This window comes from Desmodus rotundus, chromosome 10, assembly GCF_022682495.2.
Source record: "Desmodus rotundus isolate HL8 chromosome 10, HLdesRot8A.1, whole genome shotgun sequence".
In the NCBI taxonomy this organism is placed as follows: Eukaryota; Metazoa; Chordata; class Mammalia; order Chiroptera; family Phyllostomidae; genus Desmodus; species Desmodus rotundus.
In genome coordinates, this window is record NC_071396.1 from 46561006 (window position 1) to 46577639 (window position 16634).

A 16634-nucleotide genomic window follows, 5' to 3' on the forward strand; every position below is an offset into this window, starting at 1 on the left:
ACATTTACAGTATATAAAGATGGCATGCAGATTTACAGTATACAAAGAAAACAATGAGGGATTCAGTAGTCTCATGTTCTAGGGGAGACTGTGCCCCAGGGGTCTGGAAAAAAGGGGATTACTCTGACATCCCAGATGTTATCATAGATGGGAAAAGACAATAGTCAAGCCTGGGTAGGACCTGACTACCTTCCATGACTCGCTTTTAGTTAGGAAGTTTTAATTTCAGACCATCCTAGGAGGCTACCTTAGGTCTCTGAAATTGTAAGGCCCGCCAGGCAGGCCTCCCGTGCTTGTCAGGTTTAGTGTGTGGCTCCTTTTTCATCCACAGAAGATACAGGAAAAGGGGAAAGTTACCCTCTCTGGTTCCATTTAACCATAGGCAGCTTGGGGCAATGCTAAGGTGCTCATTCTACCCTCCCATTCTGCTTTGGGCTGAAGAATTACCCTAATAGATATGAAATTGTTCCGAGTCCTCTACAAGGGTCAATACCTCTGATCACTACTGTGTGGGGGGCGGGGGCGCGTTTCTGGTGCAATTGACTTGGTAGTGGGGAAGACCTGAAGTGAGTTATCCAGCTTAGATATACAATCCTCGCTCATGTCTCTATGATGTCCCCCAGACCTGAATCACACTTTTAGGTTTCTTTGACAACCAACCCCCATCAATACGCTGCTCTCTGGAGCGCTCATCCCCACATTTCTTGACAAAGACAACAGTACCCCATCATAGCCGAATCCGTGGATTCTGACACAAATCCTCAAACGGGAGCAGACCCCTTGGGGAAAACAAACTGTGTCATCCCTAGGGAGTGTGAACAACGCTTGGACGATCTACACCATGCTTTGGTATTTGCCCAGAACTTCCAACCCTGGAAACCCCACTGCGATGCCCATGCAGGCTATTTGGTTCCCCTAAGGAAGCACATCACGGGTTTTTACTTTGTATGGGCCTCAGCATTAAACACCTCGCTCACTAGAAAATGTGGAGCGCTCATCACTTTTTCTTCCTCATGACCAGATTTGATAGGCCCTTGGACCAACCAGAGGGGAGTTTAAATCCAAATTATTTTCAGCTCCGTTTTAAAGACTTAAAGCAAAACAACCTTTGCTTTCCCTGACCTCTTCCACTTCTATTGCCCTTCCTGTTCGTGGCACCACATGTTTGGAAAACTAATAAGGGTGTTTGCCCGTCCTCAGTCCAGTCTACCTAACTACCAGTTTCATCTACCTGGTTGGGACTCAGACCCTGCGGACGCCCTCACGCGACCACTTCTACTCGCGTCATAAGAGGCACGTGGTTCTAGATAGTTCGCCACCTCCCCCTCAAGGGTGGATTGTTGACAACGCCGCCAGTGGTCACGTGGTCTTACGTCATCCCACCTCCTTTCCCTGAAATCTCTGGCCCCGCTTGCGTCCTTCTTTTCCCCACTCGGTCGGACCTAAGTTAGTGGGAGGGGGAGAGACAGGATGATGTTTGGTTTCGGTGTCTCTTAATCCACAATGTCTAGTCTGAACACAGAGAATACTAATTTTTCAATTACTTGCGGAAGCCAAAATAGATAAGGCCTTGCTGAAAGGCCCCCATAGGAGCTCTCATACGTTCCTGCCCATGTTTCTATCCCCCCTCCACTCTGTGGTACTGGCGGAGGGCGGAGGGATCTGGAGGCGGCGGAGGGAGACGTCATTGCAGGGTTGTTTTTGCAGCCTCCGTGGCGGTGACCCGCAGTGATTCGGCCGCGGCGCCGGGGGGTGGGGGGGCTGCGCGGGACTCTTTTCTTCCAGACGGACCGCGGGGCAGTTGTGGAGCATGTCGACCCCCGCCCGGAGGAGGCTTATGCGGGATTTCAAGCGGTAAGGCCCTTCCTCTTCGCCTGGGGTGACGGTTACTCCCCAAAGCTAAGGGCCTATAGGGCGGGGGTCCGGCACACCTTCCCCTCGGGATCCTCAGGGCCGGCCGCGGGCCCCGGGGAAGCGACCGGAGGCCAGGTCTAACGCCCATTCGCATTCCCTCATCCTTTTTGCTCACTTCTCTGACGTAAGGAATTTCACCTCAGAAGTGAAAAGATGGCTATGGGCTCCAAAGGTTCCCTGCTGCCCGCTTGGGCCAGCTGCCTGAGGTTCCAGGCTTGCCCCCCAAGCCCCTGACCCTCACTCCGCGGTGCCCCTCCCTAAACCCGCACGGCGAGCCCTTGCAGAAGCGTTTCCCCGCCCGCTGCGCCAATCAGCTTTGTTCGCCGGCCCTGCGGTCTCCGCGGAGGGGGAGCGGCGGGTCGAACGGCGCCCCCCTTCCGCAGCGAGGGTGGGGTCTGCAGCGCGAGGCCGGGAGGTGGTTAACCCGGCCCCAGAAACCCGACTCTCCCCCGCCCGCCGGAGAGGACCTTGGGAACTGGCTTAGAGACCTGGGCGCGGGCTGGCGCCGCCGGCTGCCAGGGCCTGCTGGGAGTCGGCTCCGGGCAGGGTGTGGGGAGCCCTATCTATAGCCCCGAAGTCTGGAAGGGCGCCGGCCCCGGCCTGGGCGCTAACCTGAGCCTCCCCGAGTCTCCCTCCGCGAAACGGGATTTGGTGAGAGGGTGTGGGGGCCGGCGAGGAGGAAGTGACTTTTCTCAGTTGTTCACCTTCTCCTGGGAGGTGCGGGGGAAAGGAACGAAACTCAGCGTTGCGATCCTCCGCACATTCTTTCAAGGTTCTTCGGGTGGGGGGGGGCTCGCCCTGATGGAGACAAAGTATCTGGTCCGAGAACTTTGATTAGCCACTCAGGAAGTCCCTCGCAACCTCGCAGTTGTAGGGCGGTCGGTGAGGCCTTCGGGAGCCATTGTTTTGGGCTTGGGCCCATTTATCATTGAATTTATTCGTAACCTCACCTTCGGTGGGCGTCCGGCAGCTTACTTCCTGGAAGGCTTCTGTTCAGGGTGGCTCACCCTTGAGGTTGCCTGAGAAGAACCGTTTCTATGTGGATTAATTTCGGAGTATCGTACCGCCTGGCAATCACGGCGTATGTATACGTAGAGAGAGAAAATGTAGCGTTTACTTTCTGCCGAGTCTTCGAAAGGTGGTGTCGTGTTTCGTGTAAAATCCTCTTCTAAAGCTTGAAATCGGTAGATTACAGATGAGCTGAAATTCGGATGAATGAAATTCCAGTAATAAAACCACCAGATCTTAACTCTATTCTCTGCTTTATTCTGTTCTGTTGTGCGTGTGTATTACGTCTTTCTCTCTGCTTTATTCCGAATTGGACACACGGTACCTCTGGTAGTTTTCCAAGGGTCTTCAGGTTACAGGAATTTGAGTGACAGATGTTGAAAGGTAGCTTTGTATTGAGTCTCGCGATCTGAGAGGTAGATCGGGTGTCTGTGCGGAGCCTCTGAAGTGGGAAGGGACGCAAAACCTGCCTGAACCTTTGATTACTTTAAAGCCGTTGCTAATTGAAGCCAATGGGAGAAAGTAACTTTCGTGCCTAAAACTAGTTTCCTATTCAAATTGAATATAAGTAGTGGTTACACTGAGGATTTTTTTTGTGTTGGGGAGTGGTGGCCTTTTTGCACAAAGACCTTGGTTAGGGCTCACGGTCTTTGCATTACAATAGCAAAATTGGTGGTTCTGTAAACGTGGTTTTGGCGCCTGAGGTATGTATGTATTTTTGGTTGAGGGCAGCCTGTATACATTAGTTCTTGGAAGATATCTTCACCTCGATGATATTTGACGAGGGATACTCCCAAGCCCTTTGGAAAATTAGGTAATTTGGAGCGGTATCTGATAAGTTTATACCTGGTCGATTTTTTTCTTTTCTTTTTGTCAGATGGTTTATTCCAGCCCAGCACAAGAACAAGGAAATAAATTTAGTTTATGTCTCAAAGTAGTATAGAGTCCATAGGTGTTATGTTTGGACTTTTTAGTGGCTCAAATGTTCAAATTTAAAATTACCATGATGGATTTTTAGATTGCAAGAGGACCCACCTGTGGGTGTCAGTGGAGCACCATCTGAAAACAACATCATGCAGTGGAATGCAGTTATATTTGGGTGAGTTTAAAGATAAAACAACTAATAGGGTGATTCTTTAAGAAAAAATACGCAGCTAGGAAGAGAGGCTGAGGTGGAATGAGGATCTTACGGAAACTGCAAGATAGCAGAAAACATTCCCGTAAAACGTTTAGCAGTTACACAAAATTTATTTGCAGCTTAGTGTGTTAAAATGTATGATTTTAAACGACTTTGGGTTTTAATTTTGTACAAACTGTACCCAGCAGGTGTTTTTGTTGCCCACTGATGGAACTGTAGAAAGGCTAGGAACCAAAAAATACTGAGATCTTCCTGTGGCGAGAATTTAAATGAAAACGGTTTCACAGCCCGGTGAGAAATACAGGCAGACCTCAGAGATACTGCAGATTTGGTCCCCAACCACCACAATAAAGAAAATCTTTTTTTTTTTTTGGCTGGTGGAGGGCCTTACATTCAATTCATTTAAAAAGGTTATCTGTGAAGCACAATGAAGTGAAGCTCAATAAAAACATATGCCTGTGGCTGAAAGGGGTCTTTGAGTAGCAGTCTTCTATTTTACATATTATATATAGCATATATGCTTTCTAACTTAAAATTTCCTTATCTTTGGTTTTCTCAGACTTGATCTTTTTTCTTTCACCGTTTTTAAAGTAGGGTTTTGCACTAGAACTTTGAAGGGGAAGCCTTTCATGAACAATTCTGATTTGCCTCTGAACCAGTTAAAAAGAGTCTACCTTAAAAACTAGTGGGAAAATGAGTGTAGTTCCTGTTCTAAAGTGATATAAATTCAGGCTGACTTGCTTTGGAGTCCTGAATATGCCTTGCAAGTAATAATTAAGCTTCACGCTGCTGCTTAGGAAAAATGAGATTGGGGTATGGAGGCAAGAAAGGGATTGGAGCAAAAGAAACCAGCTTTCTTGATGACTTGTGTTATGTCTGTCCAGTTTGAACAAGAAATTGCCCTGTTGAAAAGCAGAAGGTTCTGTTTTGGTGTCATACTTGTCTTAAATAAAGGGCATATTGCTTTTCACTTTACTGATGTAAAATAGGACCTTGTAAGAATACGCATTTACAAAATGACTGACTGGTATTTGTGAATTGAATTTTTTGTGCTAAAATTACGACTCTTTGTACAAGGAAAATTCAGAAAATAAAAGTTACTTTTCATGCCTACATCTGTGAAAATCTAGGGCTAAGATGATACTAAACTAATGTCTCAAAAACTCCACAAATCATCAGAATGAGCCCCCTCTTTCTGTTCTGAGTTTATCCTTTTCACTCTTGAAAATCAGGAGAAAGCAGAACAAAGGAAGGAAAACCTTTTTTTAATCAGAACTCTTCTTGTTTTCAGGCCAGAAGGGACACCCTTTGAAGATGGTAAGTCATTCTCTTGGGTTTTTTTTTTTAGTATTAAGAGGCTTTTTTAAGTAGGAAATTGTGATACCAGTGTGTCTACTTAAAACTATTTTCTGTTAATAGGTCAAATTAAAACTAAATACTGCTGCTGAGAATTTGAGTTTACAGGACTTGCTTTCCCCGTCAGCTTGACCACCTTTGGTTGCCAGTTACTCCGTTACTCTGATATTTGGCTATAAAACTAAACCCAGCTGGTAGAGTCCGTGTAGAGAATAGTTTAAATTTCAGGGCCTTGTAGCATGCCGACGTGCTCCGGAGGTAAACACCAGGAGGGTAACCGTGCTTTTTTCCCCTCTCTTTGTCATCTATATTGATAGGCATGTTGAGCTGAAATTGTTGTTAAACATACATAGCTGCCAGTTGATTCACATGCAGCTGGCATTCAACACCTGTAAATAGCATTCTGCACAGTCTTCTGCATCTTAAATTCAGTATTTTCACAAAGAGCCAGGGAAATGGAAAACTAGCTCTAATACATATTTATAATGGAGCTGCTTAAATTGATTTTAACCAGGTACTCAGATTTTCCCTAATTATAGCATTTTTATTTTAAAAAAATTCTTTTAAAAGTTTGTTTTAATTATCAAAATGGCTTCAGCATTAATGCAGCAAGGATATTTGGACAATGATTGATTGCAGCACTACTTTTAAGGAGACAGCCTGAATGCCCAATAGAGGAAACAGCAAATTATGATACAGCTAGACTGTCATATTACATACTTCTTTTTGTTTAAAAAGACATATTCTGCACTGCTTCCCCCCCCCCTTTTTTTTAGGATTTTATTTATTAATTATTAGAGAGGGGAAAGGAGGGAGGAAGAGAGGGAGGGAAACACTGTTGTATGTTCACACCCCCTCTGGGAACCAAATATGCACCTCGGGCATGTGCCCTGACTGGGAATCAGATCGATGACCTTGGTGACCTTGTCTTGGGGGATGACACCCAACCAACTGAGCCACACCAGTCAGGGCAGTATTATAAACTTCTTAAAGAACAAGGTAGACGGGATAACGTTACAGAGTAATGTGTGTTGCAGTGTCACGTTTTTACCAAGCACATACATGCAAGGGTGTGTGCATATTAAAGGGTTGTGTACCACACTGTTACCAGTGGTTATCGCTAGGGGGAGGTTAGGAATTAAAAAGAGGCACTTAAGGACTTAAGCTTTTTCCTCTATACCTGGGTCTTCTCAAGGGTGGTCCATAAACTCCTTAAGGTCCCTGATACCCTTTCAGGGGTTTCACTTGATCAAAACTGTCTTCATGCCAATACAAAGACATCGTTTGCCTCACTGTATTGGCATTTGCACTGACGGTACAAAAGCATTCGTGACTAAAACTGGACCCAAGCAGGTCAATGTCTCGGCACAAATCAAGACAGTGGCACCAAACGGTACTAACAGTCTTTGTACTTTCTGCATTTTAAAAGATGCCAGTTTTCACTTAAAAATGTCTTGATGAAAAAGTGAAAGTTACTAATACTGTTAAATTCTGACCCTTGAGTATACATCTTTTTAATAATACTCTGTGTGATGAAGCACTTCTCGTATACCAAAGTGTGGTGATTGTCTTGAGGAAAAGCACTTCTGCAGTTCTTTGGGTTGCAACTTGAACTCTTGCTTTTTTCGTGGAACATTTTTACTTGAAAGGATGACCGACAGACAGACCGATTCTTTAGGTTTGAGTACTCAGCAGACATATTCTCAAAAGTGACCTAAGTGAGCTGTTAGGTCATGGAAGGCATCTGACAATACTTGTTGCTGCTGGCTGATAAAATGACAGCTTCCCAATACTTTTAAGATTTCTCTGATGAGGACAGTAGGTAGTGTTACCTATTGTGATTTTTTTCGATGGTGTATATTGGAATATGGTGACATTTGGAAAAGTTGTATAACAACGAACCAGTATTTTACAAATATAAGTGATACAAAAGGTTTATATGATTTCAGATTTTACATTGCAACTAACCTTTTAAAAACCTACCATTTCTTTGGTGTGATATCAAAAAACATCTAATTATCTGAAAAGGCTATGAAAATACCATATTTTACATTGTATAATGCACCCCCATGTATATTGCATACCCACATTTTTGGCCCAAACTTTCAGGAAAACAATCTTTTTTAATTTTTTAATTCGATTATTTATTTAGATACTTGTTTTTGTATTATAAAGGAATTTTAGCATTTAGTTTTGAACATATTATGGTACAAGAAATTTTATGTAATAATTACAAAACACAAGAACAGATAAGAGTATTTCAGGTACTACCCATGTATAATGCACACTCTTATTCCTCAAAAATTTGGGTAAAAATGTGCACGTTATACACGGGAAAATATGGTACTTTCTTTTTCATTTATGTAATTGTGTGATGCCTGATTTTCTTCATGTTCCTCAACCAAAACAGCATATTGCACCAGATTGAATGCAGAAGCAGCTAAGAGAATCCAGCTGTCTTCTGTTAAGGCAGCCATTATAAAGAGATTTGCAAAAATGTAAAGCAGTGCTTCACTTCTCACTAACTTTGGGGGAAGATAGTTATTTTTTCATTAAATGTTACTTAGGCAAATGTGTAATGAGTCTGTATTTACTGATGATACATATTTTAAGGTTTTCTGGTCATAATTTCTAATATAATGCGTTTTGATGGTTATGGCCAGTGGTGTGCTGGAGGCAGCTTGTAGGGATTTGTTGCAAGCTGGTTATTAGAGAGCCAGTATTTTAAAATGAAATTACCTTTATTTTTGGTGGAGATATCATAAAACAGTATTCTGTAACATGCATCTCCTTCCAGCTTCACATTCAGTGACTTCACATTGGAATCTTGGTGACTGTTGGGAGTAAGAGTGTACAAGGGGATCTGAGACCCCATAATATGAAAAAAGTTTAAAAGTAATTATTTGTGTTTGCTTGAAATTTTTAAATAGTACATTTTTGTAATTAAAATTAAAATGTAGGCTTTAAAAATGCATAATTAGGTTTAAGGCTGTCTTTGCTAATTAACTATATATTTCATAATACTTCTATATATATCAAAATATGAAGTAGATATCGCCTTTGAGTTTGCTTATATCTTTGGCCTACTTAATCCCAAATTTCCAAACAACAAAAAATATAGAGAGATAGAGTTTGCATACCAAATATATGACTAATGAAGAAGATAAATATGAAATATTTAAGCTTAGAATTTAGGTTATTTAAGGGTTTTTGTTGTTGGGGGAGTTTGTTTTTAGATTTTTAAAAAAATTTTGCTGGCTTCATGAGGAATAAGTATGTCCAAGGGGTTGGAATTAGAGGGAGGACCTCTCCAACCAACTCACCTTTGAGGTGAGTTTCTTCAAAATAAAAGGACTCTAAATATTGAATAAACACTAAAGTCCTCTAGAAAGACAAAACCAAAACCAGTAATATTGTTATTTCTACGAAGTGGATTTGAATTGGAGTTTAGAGTTATTTGTTCACTGTGAACAGACTTAGTTTGCTGCAAATGCATGATTTTTAAAAAATGTGTGTTTCTCTTGACCAGAAAATACTGATACAGACTGACCAAAATGTACCGTGTTGGTCTGTAACCAACAATAGAAGGGGGTTTACCCTAATGCTTACTGATGCCTGACATCCTGAAGTGAAGGGATTGTTACGGGACAGAACCTTTCACATTAGGGCCATTGCCTTCCAGCTAAGCTCTGTCACATGATAGTCTCCCCCTCTCAGGATCCTCTGGGCTCGCCCCTTCTAAACTGTAACTACAGCCTTGTTACTTAACTGTCTGTATTTCTCCTAATGTACATTTTAAGTTTCAGTAGCTAGGGCCAAATTGCCTTTTAAAAATATGACAGATTAGTTCCCTGCGTGCTTACCAATCTTGGGTGATATCAGTTTGACATAAGTACAAGTATATTAGTATGTTTTATGTTACCCAAAATTCACATTAATTTTTATGTGGTATAAAAACCAGTATGGGTTGAAAAATCATTGGTGAAGAGATTTAAAAATTATGATTGTCTTTACTATAATTATTTTGGTTTGTTTTCTATCTAGGTACTTTTAAACTAGTAATAGAATTTTCTGAAGAATATCCAAATAAACCACCAACTGTTAGGTTTTTATCCAAAATGTTTCATCCAAATGGTAAGTAGCAATTTATTACACTTTGCAAATGATAGAGGGAAGGTGGGGGAAAGAGTTGTTTTCTTCCTCTTAAATCTTATCCCATGCTTCGCATTCTCAGGGCCCACTTCTAGGTGTCCCTTCCATGTCTGTGTTAGCCACGTTTTTGTAGTCTGGAATCTTGACCGAGGTTCCAAATTTGAGATAAAATTGTTTTGTTTTAATGATTTCTGATTTTAAAGTAATTTATTTATAGAAATGGGAAAGATGCTGAAAAGAATTTGTCACTGAAAATTTAGCTTTTAAAAAATTATAAATACTTGCACAAAATTGGTATGTTTTATGTCAAGTAGTTTTTTATCTACTATGAACATTTTTCTTTTTTTAAAGATTTTACTTATTTATTTTTAGAAGGGAAGGGAAGGAGAAAGAGAGGGAGGGAAACATTAATGAGTGGTAACCTTTTGCTCATTTAAATGTGGTCTTTCCTGTCAGTTAACTTTTAGAAGGAACATTTTCAGAAGTCCTTCTGATTACGCATCTAGTCTAGTACTGCAAACTGTGAGTGGGCTATAAGGCAGGTAGAGCTCCCTACTCAGAGAAGAGGTGTTTGTGTGTCTGAAACCAGTGTGACTTCCCAATAGATTTAAATGATTGTGCTTTTTCTTTCAAGCTGCCTTTTTTTTTTTTTTTTTTTTTTTTTTTTTTAGCCAGTCTTGGTTTAATTTTACTTTTTGTTTCTAATTTGGAGATATTCCCGGCTCTTTTAAATCAAGGTGGGATAAACTGTAGAATGTTTGGGGGGGTATATGTGTATAGGTGTAGGATTAACAAATTAGGTGTAGGAAAACAATGTGTGAGCTTATTTTTCATCCTTTCGTAGTAATAACATGGTTTCCCGTGTTTCTGCTATCAGTAGTACTTTTTAAATTAATTTTCTGGTTTACTTTTTTAAAAAACATCTTTATTGAAATACAATTCCTATGCCATGCTATCATCCATTTAAAATGTTCCATCTAGTGTATTCACTGAGTTGTGTAACCAGGACGATAATCGATTTTAGAACATTTTCTGGTCACCCTCCCAAAAAATCCCATGCTTTTTAGCAGTCACTCCCCATTTCTCCCAACCCCTTCAGCCCTAAGCAACCACTGATTTATTTTGTTTCTGTAGATTTGCCTCTTCTGGAGATTTCATGTAAATGGAATCATATAATAGATGTTTCTTTGTGACTAACTTAAGCTAGCAAGCAGAGCTTTCAGGGTTCATCTACATTATAACACATAGCTGTACTTCAGTCCCTTTTATTCCTGAATGATAATCTATTGTATGGATATAGTGTATTTTGTTTCTTCATCAGTCCATAGATGTTTGGTTTCTTGTTTACTTTGTGATTACTTCTCAAAAATAGTTACTAGTTTAAAACTTTAAAATCATTTTATACTTTTATGAGACTTACAGAGGTGATGGTTTTTGCTTTGGGCTTCCTAAATTTGATATCCCTGTGGATTACAGTAGTAGTTGACTATGCTGCTTTTAAGCCGAGAGTTAGAATCTGGTCTAAAGCTAACAAGTGGAAGTACCTAGCACATGGGTAGTGATTGAGGCCACGGGAGTGAGTAGCACAGCCCAGAGGGTATGTAAAGGGTAAGAAGGAATAGGACTGAGCACAGAGTCCTGTGGAATGACAGTATTTAAGTATAATTTTTGCCTCCTCTTCCCCCCAAAACTGCATAGCTGTTTTTATGTAGAGTGATCTGGCTTGCTCCATGATGCTTTCTACAGGCTGGTAATATCTATAACATTTATATTCATTTACCCTTGTCAACACAGCAGCAGTTCTACTTCCGGAAATTTATCATACAGATGTATAGTCTTGTAGATGGATAAACATTTATTCTGTTCATTGTATTTTCACATAATGAGTTCAAGAGATGAGAGAAGTGCTTCCCAAGTGTTAGACTTCTAAAATATGTTAATTACTTGATTTTTATTTTTTAATTCTAAAAGGAATGCATACTCAGTGCAAAAACAAATCACAAAATACAAGAAAAAGTAAAGAAAATAAGATCCTTCATAATCCTACTATCTACAGATATCTACTACTTACATTTGGCATTTAGTCTTAAAAATGTTCGTGTAACTGCATGTACCTCAAATGAAAATTTTTATATGTAATTCTTTACAAAAAATGGAATTATCCTACATAAATAACTGGAGAACTGAGGTAACATTGTGAATGTCTTTCTACATTAGTTAATACAGAGTAGATGTGTGTCATTTCTGGTGGCTGTAAGGGTATCAGGGCTATACGAATGTAGTATTTAGCCAGTCCTCTCTACGGACCACAAGGTAGTTTCCAGTTTTTTACTTTTATAAGTAATGTTGTGGTGAACATGTGTAAATAAAACTTGGCATGTCCATTATTATTTCTTTTAAAGTACTATCTTGGAGTAGAATTGCTGTGCTAAAAGAAGAAACTTCTTTTTCTTTTTAAGAAGAAACTTTCAAGAATTTTATTTAAGAATGTTTAGAAATACAGGATTTTTCGTGCACTAATTTCTTTTAAAAATTACATTTTATTGATTGCGTTACTATAGTTGTCCCAATTTTTCCCCCTTTGCCACTCCCTCCACCTAGCATCTCCCACCCCCTCAGGCAGTCCACACACCATTGTTCTTGTCCATGGGTCATGGGTAGAAGTTCTTTGCCTACTCCATTTCCTATGCTGTACTTTACATCCCCATGGCTATTCTGTACCTACCTGTTTGTACTTCTTAATTCCTTCACCACTTCACCCATTCCCCCACACTCCTTTCCCAACTGGCAACCATTGAAATGCTCCATATCCATGATTCAGTCTCTGTTCTTGTTTGCTTAGTTTTTTAGATTCAGTTGTTGGTAGATATGTATTCATTGCCATTTTATTGCTCATAGTTTTGATCTTCTTTCCTTAAATAAGTCCCTTTAACATTTCATATAATAATGGTTTGGTGATGATGAACTCCTTTAGTTTTTTCTTGTCTGGGAAGCTCTTTATCTACCCTTCAATTCTAAATGATACCTCTACTGGGTAGAGTAATCTTGGCTGAAGGTCCCTGCTTTTCATGACTTTGAATATTTCTTACCAATCCTTTCTAGCCTGCAAGTTTCTTTTGAGAAATCAGCTGACAGTCTTATAGAAATACGGAATTTAAACAGGTTTGCTATATGGTGTGTTGGAAAAGTGTAGTCTCACTCATCCTCCTGATGAAAAGGTACAAGATAAGAGACCTTAGTTTTAAGACTGGTTTTCCTATGAGACAAAAGGGGGTTTAGCTGTTGCCTAATGTTCAACACTTCTGTCTGGGCCAAGCATTCTGTTTATAGTGAAGAGTCTTACCCTTTAGATATGACAAAGTTAATATGTAACCAGTTTTAGTGTTGTCTTTGCAGTGTATGCTGATGGTAGCATATGTTTAGATATCCTTCAGAATCGATGGAGTCCAACATACGATGTGTCTTCTATTTTAACGTCAATTCAGGTAAGTGTATTAAGATGCATCATAATTTTTCAAGGCTCTGTGGGATCCATTTGGCTCCTTTAGGAATAATCTAAAGACCAAGTGAGCAGACAAACCTTCCTAGCACCTACCTAGGTAACTAACCAATGGCAGGAGACAGGCAAGAACCCATGATTCTCAGATGACTGGTCTGCTTTTTCATTAGTGACCACCTTACATCAAATCCACCATTATTTTCCTATTCATGTGTAAGTAAATGTTGCAACAGCTCAAGTGTTATTCATACCATGAAGTATAGCCAGAGATTGTGGAGGAGAATGAAAAATCTGGGAGACAGATGAAGATGATTGCTTAGAAGACCGTAGGGATCTCAAACTGTCACGTGCAGAGAAACATTGAGTATGCTGCCTCATCCAAGAGATTCTGTGCCACTCTGGCGGAATAGTTCATGCTTGTGTTTTAGTTGTGTGGATTTGAGGGGAGCAGAAGTAACATTTTGGTTAGTGATCTTTTTAAAGCTTTTCTATCACACCTGCTTCAATTGGGACCATCTTATAAATATTCTTTATAACCTTCCTGTTGCTTTGCTGCTAGATGTATATATTTTATTGATTAAAGGAAACAAGATTAACTTTCCAAATTGTTGTATATAACCAAATCAAACTGCTTATTTCTCAGTTTAATGTGTTAGTATGCCGAAGATTGTTCTTTTCCAGTCTATTTGAAATTAGAGGTCTTAAGTCGTTTGAGAGTGATTTATTTTAGAAGCTTAAGTTCTCTAGCAGCAAAAATCTTAATTGTAGTTACCAAGCCATTTCTGAAAAGTGGCTTTAGGTCATTTAGACCTAAAAATATTTAAAACATACTAATTTCTGCCATTTTGTATAAGTTCTGTGCTCATTATCTGACCCATGTTAATATAATGAATAATTGCAAATCTGTTTTTTCTTTTTTCTTTTTTTCCTTCTAGTCTCTGCTGGATGAACCCAATCCAAACAGTCCAGCCAATAGCCAGGCAGCACAACTTTATCAGGAAAACAAACGAGAATATGAGAAAAGAGTTTCAGCCATTGTTGAACAAAGCTGGAATGATTCATAATAGACAACTGGTCTGTTAATCTTTTTCATCATTGTTGTGTATAATTTACCTCTCAGTAGAAAGGCTAACAAGTTTTAAGTGCCACAGGTTTTAAGGATTCTGCAGAAAGAAAAAAAAGTCCTTCAGTTTAGAACCTACAAAAGCTTGTGTATCTTGATTAATGTACTTTTTATTGCATGGTGTGAACTAAGTTATTGCTTACATAAATTTGTAATATATCCTGTTTGTATTTTTTTCCAAGTGTATAATGTTGGTGTGGAGTTTTCATGACAGAATATACACATTTTGTAAATCTGTACTTTTTTCAAATATTGAATGCCTTATTTTTGAATTCTTTAGATTTTTAAATTGGAGAAAAGCACTTACAGTTTTTTATATATATTACATGTAAAGCTGTTAAAATACATAACTTCAGTGCAAGAGACTTTGTCACTTATTTCCTTATCTGTGTAGGATGGGTTAATAAGTCTCTAGCTCTATATCAATTGATAGTTCATTTCCAGTTTCAGAAGAACAGATTTATATTTTATCAAGAAATTCTTCAAATTTGATTCTAAACGTCAGTAATAATCTCAAACTTTATTTTGAACACATCTGTATTAGTTTCACTCAAGCAGTTTTATAGACCTAAGTGGTTTGTCCAACTCTGTACTTAAGCCACTTGTTACTGTTTCTTCATGCTCTACTTAGTGTTAAACTGTACCTTCTGTGATTTCACAGTTTGCACCTCTACCATGAGGAATTAGCACCTTTACTGTGAGCAGAGAGCAGATGCAACTTATTTTGCTGCTTGGTAACACTTTAAAAGATTTTTGATAATGAAGAAAGTAAAACCGTAACATTACCAAAAATCCACGCCCCCACTATTAGCAGTGAATAAGAATTAGTTGCATTGGATGAACAAGGCATATATTTGGAAGGAATCTTGGTATAATTTAAATATTCGAAAACTGCCTTTTAATGTGATTGCTTATCTGTTTATTCTAGAAAAAATGTTTTAATACCAGGGCCTACTGAGTTGCTTTCTCTTGTGGAGATTTTTTTTTATCTCCTAAGTTGTATAAAAGTTGTACTGCATCTTAGTTTACTGGATAAATTTAAAACACAGTATTGTAGAAAGCTAATACGAAGCTATCCTATGCCTTCAAGTAGTATAGAAAATGGAAAATAATACAAGTATAAATTCTGTTAAAGCACTTGTGTAGTCTTTCTAGTGGTTAAAACAGCTATTTCAGTAATCCCAGGAGTTTCTTGTGTTCACACGAGCTGAGTAAGCTAAGGGCAGCTTCCCTACTGGAAGACTCACGTCTTCTCTGTTGGAAGACTGTAAGATGGCAGTGTCTACAGCTTCTGTTAAGCAGAGTTTAACACTAGAAGAGTAAGTGCTGATGGTTCCCTTTAAAAGCTATTAGTTGGCAATTTGGAGGGTAGGTGTATATGGTCTATTTGGATATTGCTTCAAAACCTGTTTTTATCCTTAATCTGTTTCCCTTTTGTATTTAAAACAGTAACATTTCAAGTACTGATAGAAAATTATAACGGGAAATACGTCTTGTCTTTGTGAGGTGTCAACTCTAACTCCTAAGTTCAACACGTACATAAAACTCGGACCTAGTCACATTCCCATTGGAGAAAAATCTTTGGAACATTCTCTGAATTACTCCTCTGTTTTTTCCCTTCAGCTTTGCAAGAGATTCCTATTTGGTTGACTACCAGATGTAAACCTTCAATTTACAAGGTTATGTCGTATGAAAAGTACTTTTAAACTCTGCAGATTTTATAAATGGTATGGCAAGAGGCTAGAACTAAGTTAGATATTTAGGTATGAAGGTGGATTCAGTTTAAATGCATTTGTGACGTCATTCCTGTGTAACAAGACTTCTAACATACAAGTGCTCTGTGCAAGGCACTGTTCTAAGTACCTATTTGCATTTCAAACTCAGTAATCCTATGAGGTAGGTATCATACATGAGCAAACTAGGTACAAAGAGATTAAGTGACTAGCTCAAGGTCAGTTGGCTAGTAAGTGATGGAGCTGGGATTTGAACTCAGGCAGTCTGGTATTTTAGCCAGTAACTGTAATGTCCCATAATATTAAGGGACTATGTTTAGTTTTAGAAATTCTCCTGAACTTATATATTCATCCCAAGTTATGAAAATCTTTAGTTGATTGAGAATTGTGTGCAGACTAGTCTCCATCCAATGAAAGGGTTTTCTTGACCACCATTTATCCACTTCCAGTATGAAGTGCGGACGTACGTACCTAGGAACACTTTCAGGTCTTTGCTATAAAGGGCTCTGACTTAATCACTAGACCAAAATTTTTCCCCTTCCTGGAAATACCCTTGTGTCTGCACACCCCCACCCCCCAAAAATAAGTTCTTTGAATATAATCAACTTCTAGAGCTGATCTAAAAATTTTTACTCATATAGGTGAAAGTATGGGGGTGCTAATAGTAACAGTCTCTTGCACTCAGTAAATAAGGTACCTGTCTACTTAGTT

General features: G+C 39.3%; 1 protein-coding gene across 2 annotated transcripts; it reads left to right on the top strand.

Annotated features, from left to right (window-relative positions):
• Positions 1-1686: 1686 nt before the first annotated feature.
• On the top strand, positions 1687-14551 carry UBE2B (ubiquitin conjugating enzyme E2 B). Of its 2 annotated transcripts, none has more exons than XM_024575019.3 (6): positions 1687-1854; positions 3941-4021; positions 5352-5377; positions 9461-9550; positions 12965-13053; positions 14003-14551. In XM_024575019.3, the coding sequence occupies exons 1-6, from the start codon at positions 1811-1813 to the stop codon at positions 14129-14131; spliced, it is 459 nt and encodes a 152-aa protein (XP_024430787.1). In that variant the 5' UTR covers positions 1687-1810; the 3' UTR covers positions 14132-14551. The 2 variants fall into 2 exon arrangements, with proteins under 2 accessions (XP_024430787.1, XP_024430788.1); XM_024575020.3 differs by lacking the exon at positions 1687-1854 and adding an exon at positions 2413-2565.
• The last annotated feature ends 2083 nt before the right edge of the window (positions 14552-16634 follow it).